The sequence below is a fragment of the Vanellus vanellus genome (assembly GCF_965231255.1).
Source record: "Vanellus vanellus genome assembly, chromosome: 8".
Taxonomy (NCBI): Eukaryota; Metazoa; Chordata; class Aves; order Charadriiformes; family Charadriidae; genus Vanellus; species Vanellus vanellus.
In genome coordinates, this window is record NC_138913.1 from 21,102,938 (window position 1) to 21,129,165 (window position 26,228).

General features: G+C 45.9%; 1 protein-coding gene across 1 annotated transcript; it reads right to left on the reverse strand.

Moving 5' to 3' along the window:
- Positions 1-2,444: 2,444 nt before the first annotated feature.
- Positions 2,445-26,190, reverse strand: MOGAT1 (monoacylglycerol O-acyltransferase 1). Its single transcript, XM_082487353.1, has 6 exons — positions 26,031-26,190; positions 16,201-16,379; positions 15,568-15,769; positions 12,820-12,994; positions 9,095-9,294; positions 2,445-5,971 (listed from the first exon to the last, which is right to left on the reverse strand). The coding sequence occupies exons 1-6, from the start codon at positions 26,122-26,124 to the stop codon at positions 5,817-5,819; spliced, it is 1,005 nt and encodes a 334-aa protein (XP_082343479.1). The 5' UTR covers positions 26,125-26,190; the 3' UTR covers positions 2,445-5,816.
- Positions 26,191-26,228: the final 38 nt, after the last annotated feature.

Genomic DNA, 26,228 nt, shown 5'->3' on the forward strand with positions numbered 1-26,228 from the left:
CTGCTCTGCGCTGGCTACTGGCCCTGTGGCCACCAGCATCCCCTCAGGGTCAGGCCCCTGGGGTAGGGTGTAACGTCCTCACCTGGAACGTGTTCTTCCAGAGCCGAACCGAGGTCATGCGTACGTCATTACCAGTGGAGTAAGTGATGCTCTGCGCAAGCAAATGGGCACGGTCCAGCCCAGCCCAGCCCGTCTCTCATCTTCTGTGAGAACTACAGTGGTACAGAGTCCACAGGCCGTCTTGTTTGAACTGGACTCTTGGTTTAAATAGGCCTCTACTGGGCAGGAATAATTTCGGAAAAATCATGAAAAAAATGCTTGCTTTAAATAGAAAAAAAAATAGGTTTCACTTTGTACTTACACAGCAAACAAATTTAGAGAAGCAGCACAAATTTTAGCAACAAATAAAACACCTAGGTTCCGTTTTAATGCGGACTCTTACTTCAATGCATCTCAAAGAACATATATGTCCATATTATTATGTCTAAGAAGTAGTCTTGAACAATTTCCCCAGGAAAACACTGTAATTCCTGTCTTTACAGGACAGTCTCTGCCCTACAAATAGTTAGAGAGAATGTCAGTTTTCCAGTCAACAAACCTGTCCTCAATATTTAAATATGCTGTGTATATATATATATATATATAAAAATATATTGATTTTCATTAAAGCCATTCAGAAAGCAACGGGGCTCCATTCACATCAGTAGGAAATTTGACTGAAAATAAGTTGCACGAACAGAAGGTGTTACTTGGCTAACAGTTGTAATTGCTACTACTGCCCAAGATGGAAAAGAACCCAGGTCAGATGTTGGCCAAACCGAGCATACGCAGGCAACAAGTATTCCTCAATCCCAGCATGCTTTAAGGGAACCTCTTCCTCCTTGCGCTGCAAAAGGCCGTGCCCAAGCTTGCGCTGTTTGTGAGGCTTACTGCTAGGGTATGGAAGGCAACCATAAAGCATACGGCTCCTCACCTTCTTTTAGTTGGATAGATTTCTCTGGCATACGACTGCATTAAGTAAACTAATTTCCTCCTTTTTCTCTTCTTCTCTTCCTTTTCCGCAGCTCTATTCAGTGAGAAAAGAGGAGGGGCTGCAACACAGGCAGTGCTCCAGCAGTTCAGCCGACATGAAATCGATACCAGCCTTAAGAAACATCAGCTGAAAAAAAAAAAAACATCTACATCCTTCCGTCCACCTGATTCCCTTCTGAGTCAATTACTTGGGCATGGAGGTAACATCACTTACCCATCAATCACGAGCAGTCGTGATCAGGATTAGTGCTGCCGCAGCACTTCAAGGAGGATGCAGATTCAGTTGCTCTCCATTCCTCGTTTTTCTCCACCACTTGCTTTACCGGTATAACTTGCTTCTTTTTAGAATTTCAGCAAAACCAGGATGTGATGTTGATCCATCGATAAACCATGACACACCTCTCATTCACATACACGTGGGTATAATGAGACTACTTCAAAGCAATCTGAGGCCACTTCACTTCTTATTCATTTTTCCCCTTTATAGTATACTAAGATGCAAGGTGGAATCGGTCCATAAAGTATTAAAACAGTACCCAAACACAATGAGCCTTTCCCAGGCTTGGGAATTTGTACCTGTTAGTGCAGCTGTTAGTATAAGCATTACCGTACTTTTAAAAATCCCTAAAATACATCAATGTTTTAAGGTGGCTCGTTTTCCTATTCCCAACAGACAAATGCAACACTTTTTTACTCCAAGCAGCTATTTAGTTCCCCTTAGTTTTTCACTCTGAGGCTGGTGAGACACTGGCCCCGGTTGCCCAGAGAAGCTGTGGCTGCCCCATCCCTGGAAGCGTTCAAGGCCAGGCCGGATGGGGCTTTGACCAACCCGGGCTGGCGGGAGGTGTCCCTGCCCGTGGGGTGGGATGGCACTAGATGATCTTTAAGGTCCCTTCCAACCCAAACCATTCTATGATACCCAGAGTTCAGCAGAGCCCCTTGCAGGGTTTGTTCTTCTTTCTGGGCTACAGATAATTAGACTTGGACTCCTTGATGTAATTTTCACTTAAAATTCAAACTTATCCTTAAACTTAAGTAGAATTCAAAAGCTATTATTTCAGCAGTTCCTCAGAGGAGTCCCCCACCCTCCTGTGGTCCACCTTCCCTGCTGCGTCCCTGGTCGTGAGCCGCAGCATCCCAGCCCTTCCCTGCCTGGATCCCTTCTTCCTCAGACCCTTTGGGGCTGCCAGCAGGAACCTGGCTTCAGGCGAGCCCTCAGGAGACTGCAGCGAGCAATCCATCTGTCTTCCCTGCCCCCTGTTTTCTCAGCATGTTATGACCGTGGCCTTATAGGTAGTCTAATAGGACCTCTTGAGTTCAGTCAGGCTCCAAAGGTCCGAGGGACGAAGCCCTTCCCCAACGGCGGGGATGCACACAGGAATTCCAGTCAACACAAGCACACATTGGTACAAACCTTTATTGTCTCCCACCTCCTTGCCACAGCCATCATCGAAACAACTGACATTCATATTCTACAGGTACCGTAAAAAGTTACAAAGTGTGAAACACGCTCTGTAGTTCACAAAGTAAAAATTCTTGAGGATTGATGGGTAAAGAGTTTCTGTAAACGGGATTTGGCAGAGAGGTGTCCACCCCCGAGGCAAGAGGCAGGCACCCACAGCTTGAGCACGCTGGAGAGGCGGTGTTTGCGTGGCATAGAGGCCGAGCATCTATCCTGTTGGTAGACGACGAGCATCCCTGCGATTACCCGTGTCATTAAAAGGCACAAAGATACGCACACCACAAAGCAGGCCCCGGTAGGCGTGGGCATCCCACCAGAAATCTGAGCACTACCCGATTCTTCTAACCGCAGCCGGCGGAGGGAGGTGTCACCGTTCCTACCGGCTGCTTGCTCCTGCTTTGTCAAGAGTGAATTGCAACGGAAGACTGAGTTGATACTTACTCTAACGAACACGGGAAGCCTCCTCGTGGCTGCAGCAACGGTCGGATTGGTGCCTGCACTAGCCACAACTGGGCTACAGCTTCCAGGGCTCTGGCCTGTAGGCTCAGCATTGCAGGGCTGTTTCACAAACCGGCATACCGACACAGAGGTAAATATTTCAGATGGCACCGCGCCTATCAGGTTTAGAGGCTGACGCTCTATTTTAAAACAGTCCTAGATACACTAGACAATTTGTTAATAAAAGGTAGTTTGGAAGGACCATCATAAGCAATATGTAGAAGTTATTGAGCAACAATACGGATATTTAAGTAGCTTGGAGATTTTGGGTTCTTTTTTTCCCCTCCATCTTCCTGTGTTCCAAAGCAATGAAAATGCCAACAGTCAGAGTAATACAATCCCTACTTGTCCTGCCTGTGCTAGTTATGGATGGTATTCAGTGCCCACAGATAATTTTCGCATGGAATTCAGAGGCAAGCCTGTTTGTAGGGTACCCTCTGGGCCAGATATTGCCCCAGAATCAGTATCCACCTATTCCCTAGAAGTTTTGAACAGTCTGATCAACAACAATCCATTGCTACTTCCCGTCCTCAACCCAACGCTAATGCTTTTAAATTTACATCCTGAACTCCTATATCATTAAGGTAATAGGTAAAGAGCAGGCTGAGAACGAGAGGAAATATCTCATTAGAGCAGATGATCTGGGAGAGAACAGTCTGACACAGCCTCCAAGTTCTTCTTTCATGAATAATCAGCACTACTCTTCAGGGCGGGCAGCAAAAAAACAAATCCAAAGGAAATTTCACACAGCTGGCTAAGCAGAAACAACCACTTAGGGCTCAATACTTCCAGCAGCCCTCAGGACCCTAGAGACCTCTTCCCAGGTATCAGACCTGCCGTGTTTGACCTCCCTACATGCGTGCCCTTCCAAGAGCTGAAACAATCCTGATCTTAAGCTCGTGTTAAACACGCAGTCACAGTGCTTCCTCTTCCCAAGCCCTGCTCCTAAAACCCATTCCTGCTCAACAATAAGCCACCACTCAATATTTTGCATGCACACGCAGACCTTCAGAGATCGTAACCCAGGGGAAGATGGACAGAGAGTAAGGAAGTAAGATGTCCACACCGCAGCGATCGTCAGGCAGCAAAAGCGTGGGAAGGAAGGGCGAGCACAGATGGTGCCAGAAAGCTCAAGTAGAGTAGAGGTGAACTGTGGGCACACCAACAGCAGTCCCTCAGGGAGGAGGGGGGCTGCTTCTTCAGGCATCACAAATTCCAGCCACGGCTCCCAGACAGACGTCTGTCATCCTAGAGAAAGCGAGAGCAGGATTCACTGCTCAGTGCTGGTCACCTCTGAATGACAGAGAGGCACTAGAAGGAACAGCCCTCCTCAGGAAACCAACCTGTTGTCAGAGGCTTTTTGGAGCACATCAGATCGATGCACATCCGCTCCGTCCGGCAAATATTTACTCAGCTTTGGGGCTTTGGTTCATTAGGAGTCCACTCCTCCGGAATCAGGATGTTTCCACCCTTTTCTTTGAAGGCCTTCATCTTGCTAAGACCTGTTCTTTCCAGAGTTTTAACTTTTTCCCAAAAGCTCAACCGCATTTCTTCTGCGGACGCTGCAGCCCAGCAAGCACACGACGCGTCCCGCGCCTTTGTGGCCCCGGCGCTGCTGTTCCCGGGGCACGCCAGCGCTGAACCGACCCCGCTGCGGTCAACCCAGGCTGCCCTACAAGCCCGCGCCTGGCCTCTCAGAGCACAGAACCGATGCGATATTCAGGCACCGAAGTTGCTTAAAGCAAACCAAACGCTTCTCAGTAAAACCAGATCTGCAAAATCCAGGTGCAAATACAAAGCACTTAAAGACAAAAATTTATCTTGTAAAAAAAAAAAAAAAATAATGCAGTAATGTACTATAATTCTCTTCACACACGCCATCATCTCAGAGACCTAGTTTTTTTAACTGAAAAAGAGGATACACCTTCTCTCGAATTTAGGCACTTGGTTTGAACGCAAAGCGTCCTTTTAACCTACTGCACCCCAGAGCTGCGCCGACACTGCGGTGGCAAGTACAGCGAGTACGATTCCGCCACTGGTTTCCTCTGTACGCTTGTCCTGTCCTGTGCCTGCCACCTTCTCTGAAGCTGGGACTACCGAAAAAAGCTGCTTCATCTTCCAACCTGACAATCCAAAGCACAGCTTGTCCAAAAAAAGTCACATCATTCAGTGCTTCCCCCCCACCCAACATACACGTGGACGTGGAAAACTCAACACGCTGCTCTTCCTCCAAACAGAGGGTTCGCTCTGCTCCATAACTTGGACAAACCGCCTTTGCCGATATCCTAGTCGAGGCGGAAAGCTCCTATTTATTCTTGAATTCACATGTAAATGGCTTATAATAGCTGAAAATATACACCTTCATTTCTATGGAAGAGCGGTGGGGTTTTTTGCTATTCAGAGAACAGCCTGATGTCATGTTTAATACGTGCCGGTAACTCTCACCTTCTGATCACAGACTTCTCAGGTTTTTACTTTTCCTGCTCGTGATCTCGTGCCAGGGCAATTTCCTCTGCTCAAGCTATGGGTAGGTACCAGGGGGGTAAGAACATGCGTGTTGAGTTTCTCACTAGCATTTCTGGTACGGATGAACCTAAAAGGACAACTCAAGACAGCTCACAGCTTCGAGGCTCACACCTTAAGGATTTTTTTTTTTTTTTTCCCAAGAGTAAGATAAAAATCAATAAATCATCTAATAATCCCTTCTTAAAATTATTCCTTACACAAGGATAATTACAGATTGCAAAATACCGATTGCAAGAAAGACATCTTTCAGCATACACTGTTTTTTTCCACAAGATTTGGAATTACAAATTGCAGTTTGCTACTCGAAGATGAGCGATTTATGCTCAGGGATGCCATAATTTCTTTTGTGTTCTTCAAATAAGTTTCTTAGTTTCTGTAGGTACAGCGCATGTAGCCGTTCAATCTCTTCAGTGGTGGGGTTCAAGTTCCGTTTTACAGGGATGGGGCTTCCCACTGTAAATCAAAGACAAGAGCAGCATTAGCTTCATCGACACCTCGTTTTAAGCGGAAGGGCTCTCCCTCCTGTAAAGCTCCGCCACAGCTCCCCGCCAGGCCGCAGAACCACAGCACAGTTCTCCTGCCCTGGGGCACGATCCTGCCCTTCACAAACCTGAGCCCTGGCTCTGCTTCTTCACCTCCTTTCGCTCGAGTTCAGCTCAAATGGATTTAAGACCCCCATCGTTTCAGTTCGGCAGCAAAAGAGCAAGTGAGGAGGGGGTTAAACTCTAACTCGGAGCAGTTTACACTTCACCATACAATCCCATGGGCTATGTGCTGCCTTGCCATCGGGGTAGTACTCCGCAAGTTCAAAATAGCATTTGGAAACCGTACCTTCTCACTGTCTCCTGCTCTGAGCTGAATACTAAAGGTATCCGACGCGAGGGACATGCCTAAGAGGGCAGCGGTGCCCTCAATCCCACAGCCACATGAACAGGACCGAAGGAAATACAGATCGTCTCCGATTCATTCGGAACGGGTATCAGCGCACCAGCGCCAGCAGAGTTGTTGGCTACCTCAGCCTAGGGAGGTAGCAAACAAAAATACCCCAGACCCTGGGAGGTGTCTCTGAACCACCCGTTGCCCACAAGTCTCATCCCAACTGGAGCGTTCTCCAGGCACGAGGCGCTGCGCAGAGCCGGCTACCTGCTCTGTCGGAGCGAGAGCAAGAGGGAGCAGGGGAGGTAATTCCGCAGAAGTCCAGAGGGCAGCCTCCTGCTCCGCAAAAAGCTAGGGCTAAATAGCCTGCGATACGCTAAGGGAAGCTTCCCACGATCAAAGTCTTCCTTGTGTTGTTCCATCGCTGCACATTTTGACAGCTGCTATTGCACTGGAGGCACTGAGAGCTTAAGAGACCCGACCGAGATCACAGAGGGAGTCTGTAGAGAAGCAGAGAGTTAAAAGCACCCCCCAGGAGCTTTTCCAACGGCGCCTGAAAATCCCTTTCAGCAGATGTTGCCACTCTGAATTGGACGGTGTTGACTAACGGGAAGGGAAGTCCAGCCAGAACCACGAGGGGCTGATTCTGCATTTTCCTGCTGCAGCTTCGGCTGCCAACAGCTCTCGGGCCCTACACAGTGCTGAAATTCAGACTTTACGTGGCTGGGGGTGGGAGCCCAGCCCTGGATTAAGCAATACCGATATACATCCAATACAGGATTTCCAGAAGCACAACTGGAAACACCGAACAAGCCCCAAGCCCTTCTGGAGCAGTCTCTTCTCCTAAGAGTAGAGACTTCTTGTGGAATTGGAAACTACACTCATCTCTCTCATTTTCTGCGCCGCTTTAAGCAACCTGCTTAATTTAATATTTTAAAGTCAACTCTGTTTCTGAAAAGCAGTAATAATTTTCAGGAAAAAAAAAAAAAAGAAAAAAAAAATATGCGCTTCACTTGTTAAGCCCCAAACAGGCTTCAGGAACCCTGGTTTTGCTGAATGGCATCTCCTTGCTGCAGGAAGCACGGCTTCTGAGCCAGGAGGAAACTGGCCGATACCTGGCCACGGTGTCCACACGGCTAACCGGCTCGAGTGGAGCTCTAAGTGACTCTGCAGCTTCCGGGAGCCGAGCTGACACTTTCAAAGCCGTGTTGAGCCCTGCTGAGACCCTCCCCAAGAATCCAGGGACGCGGTGACACTTTTCAAGCACGAGGAGACAGAGATGCCAAAGGTAAGGGATTTCTTGAGATCATGCAACAAGTTCTGTTGCAAGACACTGGTCTTGCTGATCTGAAGCGCTCCCGCACTTTAGCCACAGACTACCTCTGTCCTTGCAGTAAATATTACAATGACGATTTGCCTCAAAGTGAAAGGCATTTTAAGCTTCGGAACAGCCTCAGTGTCATCAGCCCAAGGAACACTGCAGGAAATACACTGCTCTCATTACAGGGCTTTGAAAGCTTTTTGGCTTTAAAATAAGTGACCTTTTTAGCCTGCCTGCGCACAATGTGGGCTTCAAAAATTAAATATTTTCTAAAACATTTAACTATATGCACTGGTAAGATACAGAGCTGCATGAAATTTTCATAACAAGAGCTACATTTTTGTCTTAAACATTTTTATTTGATCCATGCTAAAAATCAAATCATCCCTCCATTAGAGGGAGGGCCTTCTTAAATGTCCCTTGTGGAACACCAGAAAAGCTGAACGTACTTTTCTGTAGAAATAGGCTTCATTAGCTCACTCAGCTCAGAATCTAAAAATGATTTTTCCAAAATATATAAACAGCCAGCTAGTCCCTTCTCACGATGCCCAGCACAACTTTTTTTTAAAGGTGCGGTTGTCAATAGCACTAGTTAAAGCCATTGAAAAAAAACAAAAGACGTTCAGCCCCCCACTTCAGTAAGAGTAGAGAACCGGGGATGCAAGCTTTTGGGGAAAAAAAACCTCTCTTCCAAACTGCCTGTCAACACGGCCTGTGTGCTCTCAATTAAACACGAATGGATCTTTCCCTGGGGAAGAAAAAAACCCAAAAGGGCAGGAAACGCTCCAGGGAGCTGCAATGCCACCTAAGGAGCAGAGCTGCCGCAAGGCGCCCTCTCTCCCTTCCCTCCGTCTCTCCCCTGTCCCCGTGAGCGCCGGGTCAGCACCGCACCAGCTCCTTCCATCAGCCTTGCTCTGGAGCACCACTGTGGTGGCCATGAGTCAGCCGAGACACCCGACTGCTGCTTCTCTGCGGGGCTGAGAAATGTCGGTGCGGGGCATCCTAACTGCGGCATCCAGAACCCGCAGCAACAGCCGCGGAGCTGTGGCAGCCCTCTGGTACGGACTGGACCACCTCTTGGGTTTCCTTGAGGATTGCTGAGGATAGAGGCCTGTGAAGAACTGCGAACGAAGGATAAGGTTTGGCCTGGGACAGAACGGGCAAAGGGAGAAAAGATTCTCCCCATTTAATTGGGGAAGGACAGGATTTTTTTTTTTTTTTTAAAAAGGAAATATTAATTTTAAACCTCACATACTTGCTTTAGATGCACAGTAACCGTTTCTCTTAGAACAGATTTATAAATTTACAGAGATATTAGTAGCACACTTATGCACTTCTAAACATCTGCAACAGCATTGGAAAAGGCACAGGGAACTTACCGACAGTGTGAATAGGTTGCCTGTAAGGTATTAAGCCAAAACTGTATTGAAAAACTCCTCTAGCATGAAAGAGCGGTAAAGCAAAGCCCATTATCTTCTGCAGCTTCTCCTGTACGTTTCTGAGCCATGAACCTTTGGGGTTTGCAACTTGCTTGAATAGTTCATTTTCACCAAAGGAGAACACGGGGACCAGATGAGCCCTGCAAAACAACGAAGACACGGAGAACCCCACGTCAGCCTGCACTCGCACCGTGGTTCACATCCGCAGCGCGGGAACGGTTTCACAATAACCAGCACAGAAAGCTTCGGCAGCTCTAGACTTCATCAGCAACTGGCATTTAACTCTCCTGATATGCAGCTGCTTTGAGGGGTTTGGGTTTAAAAAAACCCCACAAGTAACTGGCATAAAACTCACAACCAGCTTTTGGGCAGCATTTAGCTGGTTGCTACCCATCACACCTTTTTTGCGGCTGTTCGTAACCATCAAAATGAATAATTGTATATATCATCATTACGATTATGATCTTATCCAGCACTCTTTCAGCAAGTCCACCACTGCCTTTTCTCCCCTGGCAAGCAAAGCGGCCTCATTGTTAACCTTATAATGCTCCCAGCCGGGTGGCGTCAAAACCAGATCTTGGCTTTCCTCTGCCTGTTGACCGGGGTAACGCCCGCACTTGATTTCAGCACAGAAACCGTGATACAAACCAGACGTCCTCACAGACACCAGCCCAATGCCAAATTCCTCTGCTGTCCAATTCCCAGTGAAATCCCGCTTCCTGCGGACTTCTTCGAAAACATGAGTCTTAATCCATTATTACCAGAGGTCAAAACCTACCCACAGAAATTATACTCGCTCGCTTTGGCTCCTGCACAGCCTAATGAATTCTCAGTCAGTTCCTGAATTGGCTCGGGAGGAAAGGCACGGACTACCTCCCGGACAAACTACTGGGGCGGATGGAGTCAGCGCAGTTGTCTCCATCAGGCAAAAACTACCGCTATATGTAAAACCTTGACTGCGGTATGCTTTCTGATTAATGCTCAGGTTCATTAAATGGTATTCTACAGAATTTAAAGAAAAAAAAAGAGCAGGGTAATCCTAAGCAGCGTCTGAAGGATACAGAGGTGGTTTATTTGCTTTACTTAAGTCTTCGCTTCCATACCTTAGCTCCACACTGTCTTTCAGAAAAGCTTCGCTGTAAAAGGGCGGCACCGCTATAAAGTTGTGGGGGTGAATTCCTGCAGAGCTCTGAACGCCTGAGGAGGATGCGCCGAGGACAGAGCTGGCTGGAAAGTACTGTGGACAATCAAAACCCACCCGTACGGAAGAAACAACTGCTTCTACAGCTTCTCGAGCCTGACGACCCCTAAAAACTCTCGTTCCCACTCACAACTCTGCCTGGGGTCTGCTCAAAGGTTCTTTCTCAGATAGAGCGTATATCACCCAGCCACCTGGAAAGGAAATATCGGAAAGCCTGGGACATACTGTGGCTGTGTAAATACTCCACTCTTTACTACAACACTACGACAAACAGGAACACTTTGTGGTGCAATAGCACTCTGAGACTGTGGGATTTGCTTTAATCTGGTGAAGGCTTTTGCAAGATGCTATGTAGGAGGTTGAGACAGAGAAATAAGTAACTTATGATTGTGAAACTAAAGATAAGTTAGCTGATTCATCGTTTCTTTCATGTCTTTAGGATTTCTTCACTTTGCATCAGATAGCTGTACTACCTCGGACCGAAAAGTCTCTTCCAGAAGTGCAGAGGACTTTTCCTGGCAAATTCAGACCACGTTTGACAAGTTCACAGCTAAGGAACCACAGCTTCTCTGTGCCAGCAGTACAGGAGCCAGGGCCAGAGAGCACAGGTCTCCACGTTGCCCCTGGTCTCCACGTTGCCCCTTCCTCTGTTGCTCTTTGATGCTGCAGATGCCAAGCACCAGAAACGCATGCAGGCACTGATGACAGGTGCTTCTTCTCATCCACCTCCCGCAAGCCTCCCTCGCCCTTCCATTTCCACACGAGTTGGAAGCTTGTTTCACATTTCATTAGTTGTCAGAAACAAAATGTTAAAACCAGAAGTGACTACTGGATGTAGAGTCTTTGGACAAGAGCTCAGGGCTGCCAACGGTGCCGCAAGAGCTATGATGGCGGGAGTCATACTGTCCTACTGTCCCACAGCCCTACTGTATAGAAACGATGTCAAGATTCCTGTGCTTCACATAGAAGTGCTTTTTCTTGCCAGTCCTCAGACTCGGAATGACTCGTAGCCCGGTGGTTAAGGTGACCGCCTGCGAGGTGTAGGTCTCAAGTCACTCGGACAGAGACGGGCGTTATCACCCTCGTGGAGGGCTCTAGACAACTAAGACTCTTTCTTAAAGAGGAGGACCGTCATTTGAAACAAAGAACTTCATTAGGAAAGAAGTGGCCATTCCTGTGTTTTGTAAGTGTCCTGATCTTCTTGTTGTGTGTTGGGGATGCTTTTGAATCAAGGCCATGAGAGGCACAGGTGTATCTAGTTTCTCAATCCAAATCAGTTTAGATGAGAGATAAACACCAACCTTTGTGATCAGACATGCTCAAAAAAAAAGCGCACCTAAGTATCTTCTAAACTTTATGGTTAAAAAATAAAAGCTACCGATAGCGTTTAGACTCATTTAGGCACTAAAGTCCTAATTTAAATACACAAGGGTTGTTTCTGGGTGCAAATTAGACTAAAATGTTAGTTTCTATCGGAGAAAAGGTCCTTTATGAGACTCCTAGGGATATGTATAAGAAACCCTCTTGGAATTTTGACACAGAACAGTTTCTAGAAAAAACGGACCTTAGCATCCTGTGTGAAGACAGAGAGGTCTTCTTCTCAGACTACCTTTTTTCCAATTGATAGCTTAAAAAAAAACTGTTACAGATTTCTCAAGACTAGTATTTTTTTTTTCCCCCCTCATTGCTTCGCATGTCAACATATCATCCTGGGAGCTGTTCAGAAAGTTTTTGCAGGAACAAGTCCTTGATTTCAATATTTCCAGTATACAAGACATCTAGCCCAGTCCAGCACAAATACAATAGCTTATACTGTATAAATTGCTCAAAAGATATTAATACCATCTCTGTTTAGTTACACACTGATGGCTGTTTGATAGTAAGAAGTAAGCTTGTTTTTCTTGAGATTTTCCACTAAAAATTCCCAGAAACTTACTTTTGCAAATAACAATCTTCAAAAGAAAGTCTTTAGAATAAAGGTGAGAACAAATCTCCCCAGACCAACATTTTCAGTTAGTTAATAAAACGGGGCCTACCTTTCTAATGTTTTTTTGCGTTTGCTTAAGATGATTGTTTGCTTAAGAAAATTCTATCTTAATGCAACTCCAGTTTACAGAAGAGAAAACAGAACATCTGCTCCACTCAGCAGTAACAGCCAAGGTTTACTAATACCGTTTCATAATTCTTACTCTTTGCTAGTGCAAAAGACAACTGAAGCATAACACCAAGATATGCTAATAACACCTACTGCTTACAAATTATGAAAGCCAAAAGGAGTTTTCAACACTCCCAGATTGGGTCTAGGCGGACAGACTGGCTCCCGTGCCAGACATCTGCACGTTCTTAGTCAATAACTCTTTCAAATTCTAATTATACGAGTTTACTATATATAATATGAACTATATTTAAGAATCAATCTGTATTCAAAGCACGCTTGCTACAGCAGCCCAGATGGGAAACCTACCCGTGTTTCAAGGCCATTTTAATAAAGCCCTTCCTGTTGAGGATGTTCAAAGTTAAACTTCCAGGATGCGCGTTCAGAGATTCCTCCGCTCCTCCGATCACAATGATGGACGCGTGGCCGCCTCCTTCGTTATTCAGCACGTACGAGACACTCTCCTTGGATGCAGAAACCATTCCTTCAGGAGCAAACATTTTAAGAGTGACCACTGGATCTTCATGTACAAGTACAGCGCAATTCAAGAAATATTTTTAAATATCTAAACAAGGTTTCAAAATGATTACAGCACAGGTCAGGGTTCAAAGATTTGGGTTCAACCCCCTCATTCTGCAACAGATTTGGTCTTAGGCAAGTCCTTTAATTCCACACTGACGAGCTAGATGCTGTTCGCCTACCACGGGGGTTTTGAGCTCTTCAGGGAAGAGCGGGCTCTTCTGCCGACGTCACAGAGATTCCGTGCCCGAGAACAGAGGAGCTGAAGGGCAGCAGATACTGCTGGGCGGCAGCAGCTAGAGCCGTGCAGCAGGCGCGTATGACGCGGGCACAGAGGGCTTACCGGAACGAACAGGGGACTTGTTAACTCACACACGGGTCTACCGTGCCAAGCTGACCCCCTTCGTTCTTTTCAAAGCCATAAAGCAGCAGCTCCATCCCAGGCAACGGCACGACAGCAGCAGAAGCAGCAGCCAAGGCTCACTTGTACCGCTCCCAATGAGCGCGCCAGCGCATTCTCTAGTAACCAGGGCCTGGCACTCATCAATCTAATTAGGCTAAAGCAGCAGAACACACGAAGCTTTCCTGGTACTGCTGCTGATGGCAGCAGTTCTGATCAGAGGGACGCCGCTGTACGAGCCTTTAACCTCAGCTTCGACCTTGCTCTGAACTTGGCGCTTTGAAAACTCCCCTTTCTCACAGATACGCATCTCAGCCCTCCACACTTCCTCTGTGCCAGAAGTTTTACTTCAAAGGCCCATAGTGGCACCGTTTAGCCGGAAGCCGCACTCAATTACACCGTGTTGAATTAACCTAGTCTAGAGATGAAGCCTAGTTTGCGTCGTCATCGTTTTTTTTTTTTTTACAGGGCTAGTATCGAGGCGCGCTCCTTCGGATGCTAGGCAAAGACTTCAGCCCCCGTTACCTGCTTTTCTTCCTATCAGGGACATTACAACGTGGATTATGAACATCTCACAGGAAAGAGAAGATGGCTGTGGTCTAGTTTTGAGAGCTGGCCACCGAGAGGGATAGCTTGCTAACTGGAGGAAGCTCAGACCTCAGTAAAGAGCTACTGCCGTCTGCCATACGCGTCTTCACAGGCGCTGTTACTCTGAAAAACGCGGCTGACCCGAGAGCCCCAAACAACGCGAGGGACGCTTGTTCACCAGTTGGCAGGCATTTTCTCTGGAGGAGAAAGCAAGAGCCGCTCTCTTTCCACGGGGCAAATTCCTCTCCCTGCGGAAGGCCGGCGGCCGGCCGGCACGTGGGGTGCTGCTCCCCGCCGGCTCCCCCAGTGCCCGGGCATGGCCAGCGGCAGCCCGGCGGCAGCTTCGGAGACAGGGAGCGAAAGGCCGGGAGATGGGACAATGTGCTAGGAGCGTGTCTTTCGTTACACGGAACGTTTTGCAAGTGTTTCAGGATTTGACGGGTAACCTGAATTATACCAAAGGTGTATCTGGTTTATCAGCTACGCGCCTGTGAAAAAACAAGCTACAACCCTTTAGCATGCTTTTTACTCAAGTTGTTTCTCGTCTAGCAGGTAAATACTTGTTCCTACGGGTCAAAACCATGTAAAGCTGACTTCCAGGCTAGGCAGTGTTGAAAATTGCCGTCTTCCACCACCGCCAATCCCTCAGCTTTGCAAGCCTGAAAAGAATCCCCTCAGAAATAACATTCTCTGGTATGTTGAATTATAGTATCAGAATTCTATAGCCGTGTAATCGGAACAACTTCTTGGGCGTGTTTCTACGGATGGAGCAGTTGAATAGCGTCCGTGTTGCAGCCAGGAATAAGAGCTAGATGGCCGTCTCCCCAAGCTAGCCTTGCGCGCCAGACCGTACTTACTCAAACGCCACACTTTAATGAATTTAAGTAAAATAACTCCTAATTAATGTGGGGGAACACTAGTGCTGATTTCATTATACATTCTTCTGTTCCTCAAAATTTACTGCTTGGTATTTTTGTCTTCTCTTACCGCAGTACCAGTCTCGAATATCACCGCTTTATGACAAGTGCTACTCAGAACAGAGGAAAAAACGGTTCCTGTCTTTAGAGTTTGCATCTCCGTTGAAATGACACAGATTTGCAATATGGGACCTCAGTCAGAAGTAGGTACCTAATTTATGACTAGGAAGCTATCTGTGATGAGTAGGACTTTAAGCCTTTCAGGTAAGAGATTATCCTCGATTTGTTTTACAAGTGTCTGTGCAATAACTAAATAACGTTATAAATTAATAAGCCCTTCTCTTCTTGTAAATAACCGGTCCTCCGTACTGCTGTCTCACAGTTCAAGGGAAAAGCAGCAATTTTTTTCAGAAAGAAAAAAAGCTCAGCGATATGGTTTAACAAAACTATTAATAAAACCTTTCGAGTTGTTTTGCAACAACAGTTCATCATAAAACGGAGGCTTAATTTAGCACCAACGCTGATCCTTCTGAAACGGAATTGCTTGCCGTTGACAGGTACAGGAATGGACCCTACATTGGAAGCAGAAGCTATAATACAGAGCAAGAGCTGACACATTCCGCCTTTACCTACCAGCGCTCATTATGTATTCTCTGAAGAAGGGACAACCGAACCAGATGGGCATGATATGAAGATACGGAGTAAGCCCGGGAAATAAATTTTTGAAACTTGGACCGGTGCAGAAGTTTCCGAAGGCTCCAGCTACCAGGACCCCATGAGGGTGAAAGCCAAGTAAGTAGTTGTGATTTGGACTCAGCTCTGCAGTTTTTATAAGCTGAAAAAAAACAGAGACAGTGAAGGACATTACAATACTTACCTCAGAAGGGTTCTCAAAAACAAGTATGGAGATTGCACGTTGGCGGGACACAGAACCGATGACTAATCAGTTCCTTCTGAGCACTTTAAACTACTGTCCCATTTTACAGCTGAACAAAGTTTAAACAGATGTGCCTCAAGTTATCACGTCTAGCATTTACCGTGCTGAGGCACTGTTTTGTGACCCAACAGTCCAAGTAGAAAATCAGCCCCTGCTCCTTTTTGTCACTAAATCTCAGACTTCCCGTGTTTTAAAAAGAAGTTAAATTCACCCTGGAGGAAGTATGAGAATGTTACCAAAGAGGAGTCTTCGACGTTTGTCCACGCTCATGGCTATTCAAGCTGACTCTGCTCCAACGTTTACAGTTCTGCGAGAAACCTTTTACTCACGTGAATGGGAAAGTATTCCCTAAAGTACTTCCAAACCGTCCAGCTTCTGACCCACTGGGACCGTCTGCCCCCTGTGCATGGCGTCTCCCAGTCGAGGTAGAGCCACAGCAGGTACAGAACCGCAAGGAACCAGAAGTTGCCCAGGATCAGGATCACGAAGAATCCACAGCAAAACTCTGCTACAGGAGACAAAAAAAGGAACACGTAGCGAGCATTAATCACACCTATCTCCTTTTAAGACCTTGAATTCCCAGCCTCGATGCTTTTATTATTACAGATGCTACTCGAAATGCATACAAATTGAAGTTAGCTTATTCCACGTTGCGCGGATGTTGTTACACTGAGGGTAAAACACCTACAAGGGTTTATCACCTCAGTCTGTATTTCTCACTCTGCTGCACAACTGGATGAATAAGCCTAAGATGATGCTGGTTTACTTCAAAAGAGCAAAAGCATAAGCTGAGAACCAACGCACTTGTCTTCTCCCCACGGCGAGTAGAACACTAGTGTTTGGTAGAGAGCATCTGGTTTACCTAAGGCGGAATAAACGCCGACTGTAAGAGCTAACAAAGGCGTGATGCTCCAGTGAGCGAGACGGGAGGAGAGCTAGGGAAGGAAAGAGGAAAAGGAGCCACAGCAGGATCTCTTTTCTATTGGGAGTGGTGTCAGGCAATCAGTTTTCCTTTCCGTTTCTTAATTTCTCTACCTACAAAATAGGGATGGTGGTTCTACCGCCTGTGAAAAGCACTCTGTGACCGGCCAAGGAGATTGCACTGGACAAGCCCAAAACATTAAGAGGTTTCACTTCAGCTTCTAAACACGTCACTGTACGTGGAAACTCACCACTGCTATGGGAAAAGAACAGCAGTTTTAAGTCCTGATACTTTCAGACCCAGGTTAGTAAGAATTGTAACATCCTACCACAAGAACACTATACACCATTCAAAAAGCCAGAAAAAGGTGTTTGATTAAACAGAATGCGTTACTTCGGGGCTCAACCCTGAAATAATTACTCTGGCAAACTCCCTATGGAAGCATTACCTCTGTAGGGCCTGCCGAATTTTGCGCTCTCGCAGCAATCCAAGCAGCTGTGGACGGCGGTGGCTGCAGCGGGACAGCAGTCCCTGCTGCTCCCTGCCCCGCCGTGCGCCCCGCAGCCCGGCGCGCTCCCACCTCTCCCGCGCAAACCGCAGCGGCATCACCTACCAGCGTCGCTCGGCAGGTGCCGAATTGCAGGCCCGCCAGGGAGCCGGGGCTTTAGCATCAGGGATTTATACAATGGCAGGCAAAACGGGACCCGGTCCTCACTGGAAGTCTCAACAGGCGGAGTTGTACGAAACGGGCGTTTTTCTGTGGTATTTTACAAAGCAGAAGTAGCGCTTTGTATGTGCCGCAATTGACTGGCTTTCACGAGGGCAACGTCCTGTTATGTCCTAAAAGGAGTTACGCCGGTGAAACATATTGAGCTAAACGCATAAGTAAATAGAGAAAGAGTAGAAAACTAACGGAAGTACATCAGGGAATAACTTGGCTAACACAACGTAAACATGGCCAGAACTGAAAACTCTGAAATAAGCAGATGGACCAACCGTAAAAACCACTCATCCTCGATAAGATGAGCTTCCTTCAAGAGAGAGAGATGCCGTGGGCATTGAAAACTCACAGCAGATTCCCTCTATCAAGCAGGTTTCGAGCTGCTGAAACTCAGAGCTTAACGCGGCCCACGAGCACTCTTGTGTTTCCCCCAACCCGAACATTTGTTTCTTCTGAACTTCAGCCAACTTTCCCCTGTGCTTGGTTTGACTGTGCCTTCAGAGCAGAAATAAATACATTGTCATGGGATAGGTGGGGAGAGGGAACTCACTGGCAATCCCATACCCACACTTCAAAATAGGGCACTGAAATGTCTTGAGGAAAAGTCATTACCTGTTCTTTGACGAAGAGATCCTGAAATCATAGAAGCGTCTAGGAATGCTAATCGGGACAGGATGCCAAGGTTCACAGTCCAAGTGTGAATAAGTATGAGAAGGTTTTTTTTAATTGCCATAAATCAATTACTTGCAAGTTGTTATGCAAAAATTGGTAGGTATTTATCTTTCCTACCCTTCCTTTCAGAAGGACTTTTGGCTCGGTGCAGAATCACATGGCTTTTTACGATCAGTTTCCCAGCCAAATACCTGAAAGGTGCTTTGGATCGAAGCATCCTTGCTGCGACAGCTAATTAAATCAGCAGCGGTAAGCACCAGGTAGCACCACTTAATACTATGCAGACAAACATACCCGAGATCAACAAGCTCACGGCTTTGCTTTAGCTAGAACACGTTCCTGCATGCATGTAAGGTACAGGGAGGTGAGTATGTTGTCAGCACTTCCTAAGGGGAGTTCGGCATCTTGTAGGACAAAGCTGATTTATTATTGCATTTGCAATACGACAGGCAAAGCAAATTCCTTTTACCATACCTCCTCATTATTTCAACGCGTTAACAGCCTGCAGGATGAGTTGAACACGGATGACTCAAAAACAATAAGCCTGTAAACAGACGATCAGTTTTCTCCTTCAGAGAAGACTGTGAGTAAATAAATGGCAACCACTTTACCTAAATTCATAAACAAACTCCAGGCAACAGGTAAATAACTTGCAATTCCGTCACTGTACTATATCATCGCCTCCTTGGATGTAGTTCCAGGGTATACTGCAAGCATATTTTTTGGCTTGAACTTGAATTAAAGCTTTAAAAATATACCTGTAGTGTATTGGAACAGTGGGGACAAAAGGGAAACAATATGAATTAAAAGACAAATCACTGCCATGGGACTCTGAACATCTGGTTTGCCAGCCAACACTGTCAAGTCCCTTTTCCTCCACTTAGAACATGTGAATGCTTACCTGCTGCAAGAAATGGATGAAAAATACATATAGTTAGCTAGCAGCACTGGCAGCCGTCCTGCCCAATGATGTTTGAACACCTGACGCTTCACTCATTACATAGGCTCTGAGTTTGCAGCGGTGGGCACCAAATTCATAAAAGGTAAAATACCACAGAGATGGGAAGTAGGAAACCACCTCACTGGGTGGGGAAATACGGGCGATCCCAGTAATTGGGAGCTCTGAATGCATTTGCAGTTACTAAGGAGTCAAAAATATTTGAGTAATATCTACCGTGAGGGCCACCAAAGCTAAGATTGTCCACTAGAAGAAAAAAGCCTCCCATTACTAGATGACGGTCTTAGCCACATGGTTTAGTTTTAGGTAGTCCCGAGGAGCATGGAGTTGGACTTGATGATCCTTACGGGCCCCCTTCCAACTTGAGATACTCTATGATTTTATGATTCTGTTCTCAGAGCAGTCACAGACCATGTCCAGCCAGTGCAGGTCCATCCTAGGTGGCCAAGGTGCTCGGCTCAATCCAACGAGCACAGCCTGTAGTACCCCGCAAACCAAGCGAAGCAGCTCCCACTGCTTTGGAACAGAACGTTGGAGGGAACACACAGGGAGAATTGCACAGTGACATTTTCATCCCCAATGAACATTTGCTCCTCTCTACTATCCCTCAAGGTACCACTGATAAGTTGATTTTGGCATTATAAAAAAAAAAAAAAAAACCAAAACACATTTCCCCTGCTTAGGGGATTCTTTCATTAGGAAAAAAAAAATAAAATCAGCCTTAATTTCTGGAAATACTTTCTAAATTATTCATAAATGGAAGAGAAAGGGATGGAATTGTAAATGAAATAACGCATACAGCAAATGAACTCCAACAGTCCCCCTAAAGGAAGACCCGAGAAAGCAGAAGGCACCTGAGGGGAGGCAATCTGCTAAGGCAACAGTAAGCAAGTTCAGGCCTCTGCAGCTTTTACATAGAAAGCCTCTTAAAAAAAAAAAAAAAAAAAAAAAAAAAAAGAGTCATAATGTTAGTACTCTCCGGTTTAGATCCTACTAGTCTGTGCAATTCTGTCAACATACAGATTTCCACCAGAACCAGGGGAACTTGCTGCCACTTTCTACCCAGAGCAGATAGGGACTCCCCAGCAAAAATCATACCCCCTGCAAAGAACAAACTGGGACTTCATTTAAACTAACTGCACTGGGAATTTATTAAAGTCCCCATGAATTTGGTAGCCAACTCCAAGACTGAGGTAACAAGGAGGTCAGCACTTGCTGAATACCTATCAGTCTCCTGTAGCAGAGGTCCTTTCTCAGTTTTACTGGTCACAACTGGGAGCCCCAGTCACAAGCATTCCTACCAAAGCAGCTGTATTTCAACACTACTATGATAACAAACGCAAACCCTCAGATGCCAAGGTTTGGAGGCTGGTTTATAGGCTTGTTTACTCGGGAATTTGGTTGCCGTTCCCAAGCAAGCAGACCTTCCATTGACAAATACTGATAAAGTAGAGATAGGGAGCATTAGGCACTATTGACTCGCAGAGCGGTCTGGATACAGTAAATCCCCGAGTTACTAATTACCAAATCCGGAGACAGCGTGCCAAATGCAGTCGACATATTTCCTGTTTCTTTCATTCCTCCTTAGGCGTCCGCTATCAGGTATGTTATGTTCGCACACAGGTCGCCAAGCCAGGGCTCCTGGCCTGATGCGGCACAGCCGTCTTTCTGTTCTTATTCTTCAGAGATACAAACAAATATGCAGGGAGACACCGTTGAACTCCCTCCCTAAGATGTAGGTAGCATAGGTAGAATTCCTAGAAATACTAGTCAGTCAAGCATCAAGTACGTACCCTGTTATTCTCTGTGATGACACACCAGTCCCTGCCCATGAGCCAGCAAGCAGCTTCAGGAAGGGCTGACAAAAACAAGTAGAAATGCCAGCCAGCCTGCTAGGAAAGGCTCGGAGGGCTTAGCTGCGTTTTCTTAGGGATCAAAAGAGAGTTTTCTAAAAAAGGCTTTGAGGAAGAATGAGACCGTTCTAGGTAGCCAGCTACAGCTGATGAATTAAATCAGCACGAGATAACAAAATATCATCACGTTAGGGAAAAAGTTTATTTTTTGCTTTAGCACATTACACTGACACCTCATCAACGCTTAAGTCACTTATTGTTCCAGCAGCAATATCTTACTCTGTGGCAAACGTTTCATCATTTCTATTCTTTCGGAGAAGCCAGATCCACAACTCCAAACTGTCTGCAGCCAACTTCAATTAGCAGAGCGCTTCATCCTACATGCTCCATGCACAGAAGTTTAATCACTAGAGAACAGGATGTGCTTTAATACACACCAATGTCTTTAGCATATTATTTTGTGGCTTCATGCATATTAAAGTATGCCTTTTATTATGTACTGATTTTGTATTATTAAGTATTTTGTAAATAAACAGAGGGGTGCACGCACAACAGTCACTTCCTAGGTCCCCAGGAAGAAGACCAGCGCGCCACCGGTGGACCCAGAAAGCGAGCCGCAGAAGATGCTCCGTTCTCCCCAACCACCACCTTGTCTCAAAACAAGATCCTGGTATCCTTGTCATAGAGCTAAACTCTCTCTCTCACTTCCACCTCTCCTTGCCCTGACCAAGACACCACCACCCCATCCAAGTTACCTAGTTCTGTATTTGATTTTCTACATGCTCAAATTCCACTGTCCCTTTTCACATCAATTGCACAGAAGTTGGCAGAGGGGAAGCTCACCCCCTCGCCTTCCGGCTTTATTTTCCCCAAAACACTGTCATTTGATTTGTGTACATTAGAGAGGAAGAAAAACAAAACGCTGGAGCATCTGCAACGCAGCGCTTAAACCAAATGTCATTGATTTTTCTTTGTTTAAATTGTTTTGCCTTGAAACAAACCCTTTAATCGACCTGCTGCCGAGGTACTGACCACCTCCCGCTACAACCTGAACCTCACTCGGCGATGTGCGGTACTGAGACACACAGCTCACCGCTGCAGCACGCTTACCTACCAAGGGCAAATCACTGCTCCATCACTGTGCGAGAAACAGAAAACCTACGCTGGTTCCTAACAGGAGGATCTCAGACATACTATTAGCCGCAGCAAAATTAACTCGGACCGAGTTCTTAACAAAAAGATTGCCAAGCTTAAAAGCAAAGATTTCATGCTAAACACCAGTTTAGCATTCACTGATGGCGACAGTTTCTTTTGTGTATATGTACTGTCAAACCTACAGTACAGAAACGGGAGCCACGTAACCTCTTGCTCCCAGTCGGTCCAGCAGCACTGGCAGGCTAGGAGATTTCATTTCTCCGGGTGACTTGCTGCCCCGGGGTTGGGGTGGACAACGGCAGAGAGCGCCCACAAGCAGATATCAGCACTCTGGGGAACACAACGTGGGTGCTGCACGAGGTTGGAACGGGGCCAGACCTGCCCCGGCACCGTCAGCCCCTGGCCGAGCTGATGAACCTCTAATAACAGTAATCACAGGCATAAAACTACACCTATCAAAATTGTCTGTTTCAACTTTTTTTCTGAAGTAGGTACTCTGAAATTACAAAACTTCATATATTTGCTGTTTCGGCAGTGAAACGCTAATGCCTTGAAATTATGCTTCAGCCTGAAGCTGTTTTGGATTTCTGCTTAACACGGGCAAGAAACAGCATCACTTTAGTGTTTCCTGTTTTTCAGTTTTCATAGCTTTAGTTTTCTGGACTCCAGGCTGATACCACTTTTATTTTTAAAAGAAGGAATCCCATTTAAACCACTTTTTTTTTTTTTTCACAGAACTTTACCTAAGCTGTTTTAGCCTGCCGCGCTTTGAGCGTGTAAGAAAGGAAACCATATGGCAGTTTCAGCTGGCACAGGGTGGGAAACTGTTAGGTGGGCACTTCTCTCGTCTAATCCAGAAGCTCTTAAATACAGACCACAGTATCTCAGAACCCATTTTTGCTCCTGGCGTCATGCCCCTGGGTAACTAACAGAAGGACCACTGCTACACTGAAAAGTTGTCTTTTCTGCTCGAGGGCGAGCTTTGGCAGCTTGCAGTACAGAGCAGGGAAGCACGAGAACTTACACCCGGAATCTTAAAGAGGTTCCTTTTGTATGTAATGAAATTCTGTGCACATCTGTACAGCTTCTTCGAGGCAGAGGCATGTTTATACTGCCTACGCTCTACAGTGGGGGCAATGTACCTGTAGTGCAGACCCAGCCCAAGCCAGTGCGCTGTGCAAAGAAGCCGAACTTTCTTGTTTGTAGCATGCTACCGCAGCTGTTTGTTCAGTATTTGTTGACTGAGTCGTTCTTTCTACAAGTGGTGATGAGATCCACAGTCTTCAACAACTATTGCATATATATGTATTTCAGGCCAACTTGCGAGTAGCCTGTAGTCACACAAGCAATAGGGCACTTCCAGTCATCAATTCCACGCTCTCAGAAAACCACGCAGCATTACGACAGAGCAATCCCGGAGAGCAAGCGGCAAAGTCCAACACAATGTGCTTTTAACCTTAAATTCAGCTACTCTTAAGGGTTTCAGCCAGGAAGATAAAACCCATGCTTGATTTTCAGAGTCTTCTATCCAAGTCACGTTATGGATTCTAAGTTGTAATAGACTCACGTTTGCCTTAAGGTTTAGTCTGGGTGCCAAATCATGTTTTCACGTCACTCTCCAGATTTAAAGGACGTTATTACCCAATTCAGCTTTTGTCTTTCAGGGCACTAATTTTTAGAGTTCTCTTATTTTATCTGTTAGTCCTATCAGTCCATTTTATTAAGCGATGGCACCTCACCACATACCTAGATGGACAACTTTAGGAACTAAGCCAGTACCCTATTTATTCACTGCTCTAAACAGAATCCCTACATCTACAATATGAATCATTAGTTATTACATGGTGTTATCTGTTCATGTTTTCACATGCAGATATTTTTATGTAAGACAGACTGACTATACAGAAGATCTTGCTTAATATAAACTAGTTCCAGCCATATACCAGCCCCCAAACGACACCTACCCCTCCAACCTAGTGTGTGAATTTATCACAGGGTATTTCACTTGTACTGGGGCATCCCCTGTATGATTTGAAAGTGTAACTTTTAAATTCAAGAGCTCACAAACAACCAATGTTTCCATACCTTATCTGCTCAGCAGGAAAAAAAAAAAAAAAAAAAAAAAAAAAAAGGCTGAAAAATCAAGACATAATGGCAGTCCAGAACGTCAGAAACCAACCCAGTTTTCCCTTTAAGTTATTTAGGATACAGCCATCTGAACTTTCCTGAAGCTAAGCGAAACTTTTTGGCCAGATCGCTCCAACTGTCCTATGACTGAAAGGGTACGCCTACAAAATTACAAGGTCACCTTGGATGGCTCTAAAGATAAACAACCCCATGAAAGTACAAGCAGATTATTATTACTAGAGACAATTTGTCCACCAAAAATAAAGCATTCTTGCAAACAGTTCTTTTCACGATCATGTGCACTCACTACATACAATGTACCCAGCCATAAGGCCACCTCCTTGTTGATTTTCCTTGATATTTATTCCCAGGCAGCACCAGCTGCGGAAGACAGCTGCCTACTTCTCTCACTGAACTGCAGCAAGAGTGGATTTTCTGCAGCCCAGTCACTTCTAGTAAGCAAAGGAGGACATGATTTTCTGCAGCAGCATTGTTACCAACCAGGCTAGGATAAAAATTGTTTCCTTCCACTGCATTATCATTAGACTGGACTAATGGGATATGCCAAGATCTAATTCAATAACAGAAAATTAAAAGCACGGGCTATTTACAATGTAGCCACAAACATGAACTGTTTATAGTCCAAGCATATCCAATTTAGAGGCAACATAAAACAGCCAAGTGCTAAGGTTAAATCTGTGAAGGTGCTTCATACCCTCCATGCTTCCCCCACATACCCAAATCATTTGTGTGGGCTAACAACCTAAAAACTAATTGTCTGAAAGACACGAGACCACCATGTGAATGATACTACACATGCATGATATACAAGGCAGACACACACACTTTTCTTTTCTCCTTCTAAGTCCTAAAGCACAGACAACCGTAAAACATTCCAACATTTTCCAGTAACGCACAGGTAGTCGGTCGCTCCACACCTCAGAACAGTTTTGTTCCACACAGACTATTCAATAACCACCTGCCAATTTACACAATCCGTGGATCTGGTCCCAGAGAATTAAGGCTTACCTTACCTTATCAAGTGACTCATTTTATCAAGTTCAAGATAACTACCCATGAGAATAAGATCTACTGCTGTGAATAGATTGATGGGAGTCTGTTAAGATATTAGGAAATTTTACTACAGAGGAATAATCAGCTGAAAAAGTTTACCAAGTAAAATTGTTAGGAACACTTTCTTAAAGCAAGCAAGGACATTTTCCACAAATTTACATACGTGGCTGCATTCAAGCCAGTGCACTGTTGATCCTTACTAATTTTCACCACCTAGTTAAATGATAATTTTATTGAACTACAGAATACAAAGTTATTTTACAAAATCAGTAACGAAAACAGCCATTAGTCATGTACCAGCCTTCATGCTCACATTCAATAAAAGGTTGTTAGTTGTCCGAAACCTAGAAGGCAACTCCATGAGAAGATGTGGACGCTAGTTTTTTTTAAGGTCATATTTGAAAAAGAACCCATAGAAAGAAATAGACCCAAAACCGAAAAAAAAAAAAAAAAGAGAAAAAGCCATCCAAAGTTTTCAGGGAAGAGAAGGCGGCAGCCCAGAAGCGCGATGCTCTTGCCCGCCCGGGGAGGATAGCCGGGGAGCCGCTCGCCTCTCATCCCGCGTGGAACCACAGGGTGACACAGCCCGATGCCCACGGCTGACGCCGGTTAGGGAAAAAGCCGATTCTTTCCCTTTTCTCTCTGGGGTAGAGGGCAGGGAGGAGGAAGGCTGTTACCCAGCAGCAGGAAGGAGAAGATCCACTGCAGCACGGCGACTGTCTGCATCCTCCTCTTTAGAGGGACGTTGATGGGGGCAAACTCGACCTTCATGCTGACGGCGGGAGAGCAGCGCGGGGCGGCACGGACCCGCCGGCTCCGGCCCCGTTCCCTGCCCGCCGCCGCGCCGCTCTGCCGCCGCGGCCCCGGCCCCCGGC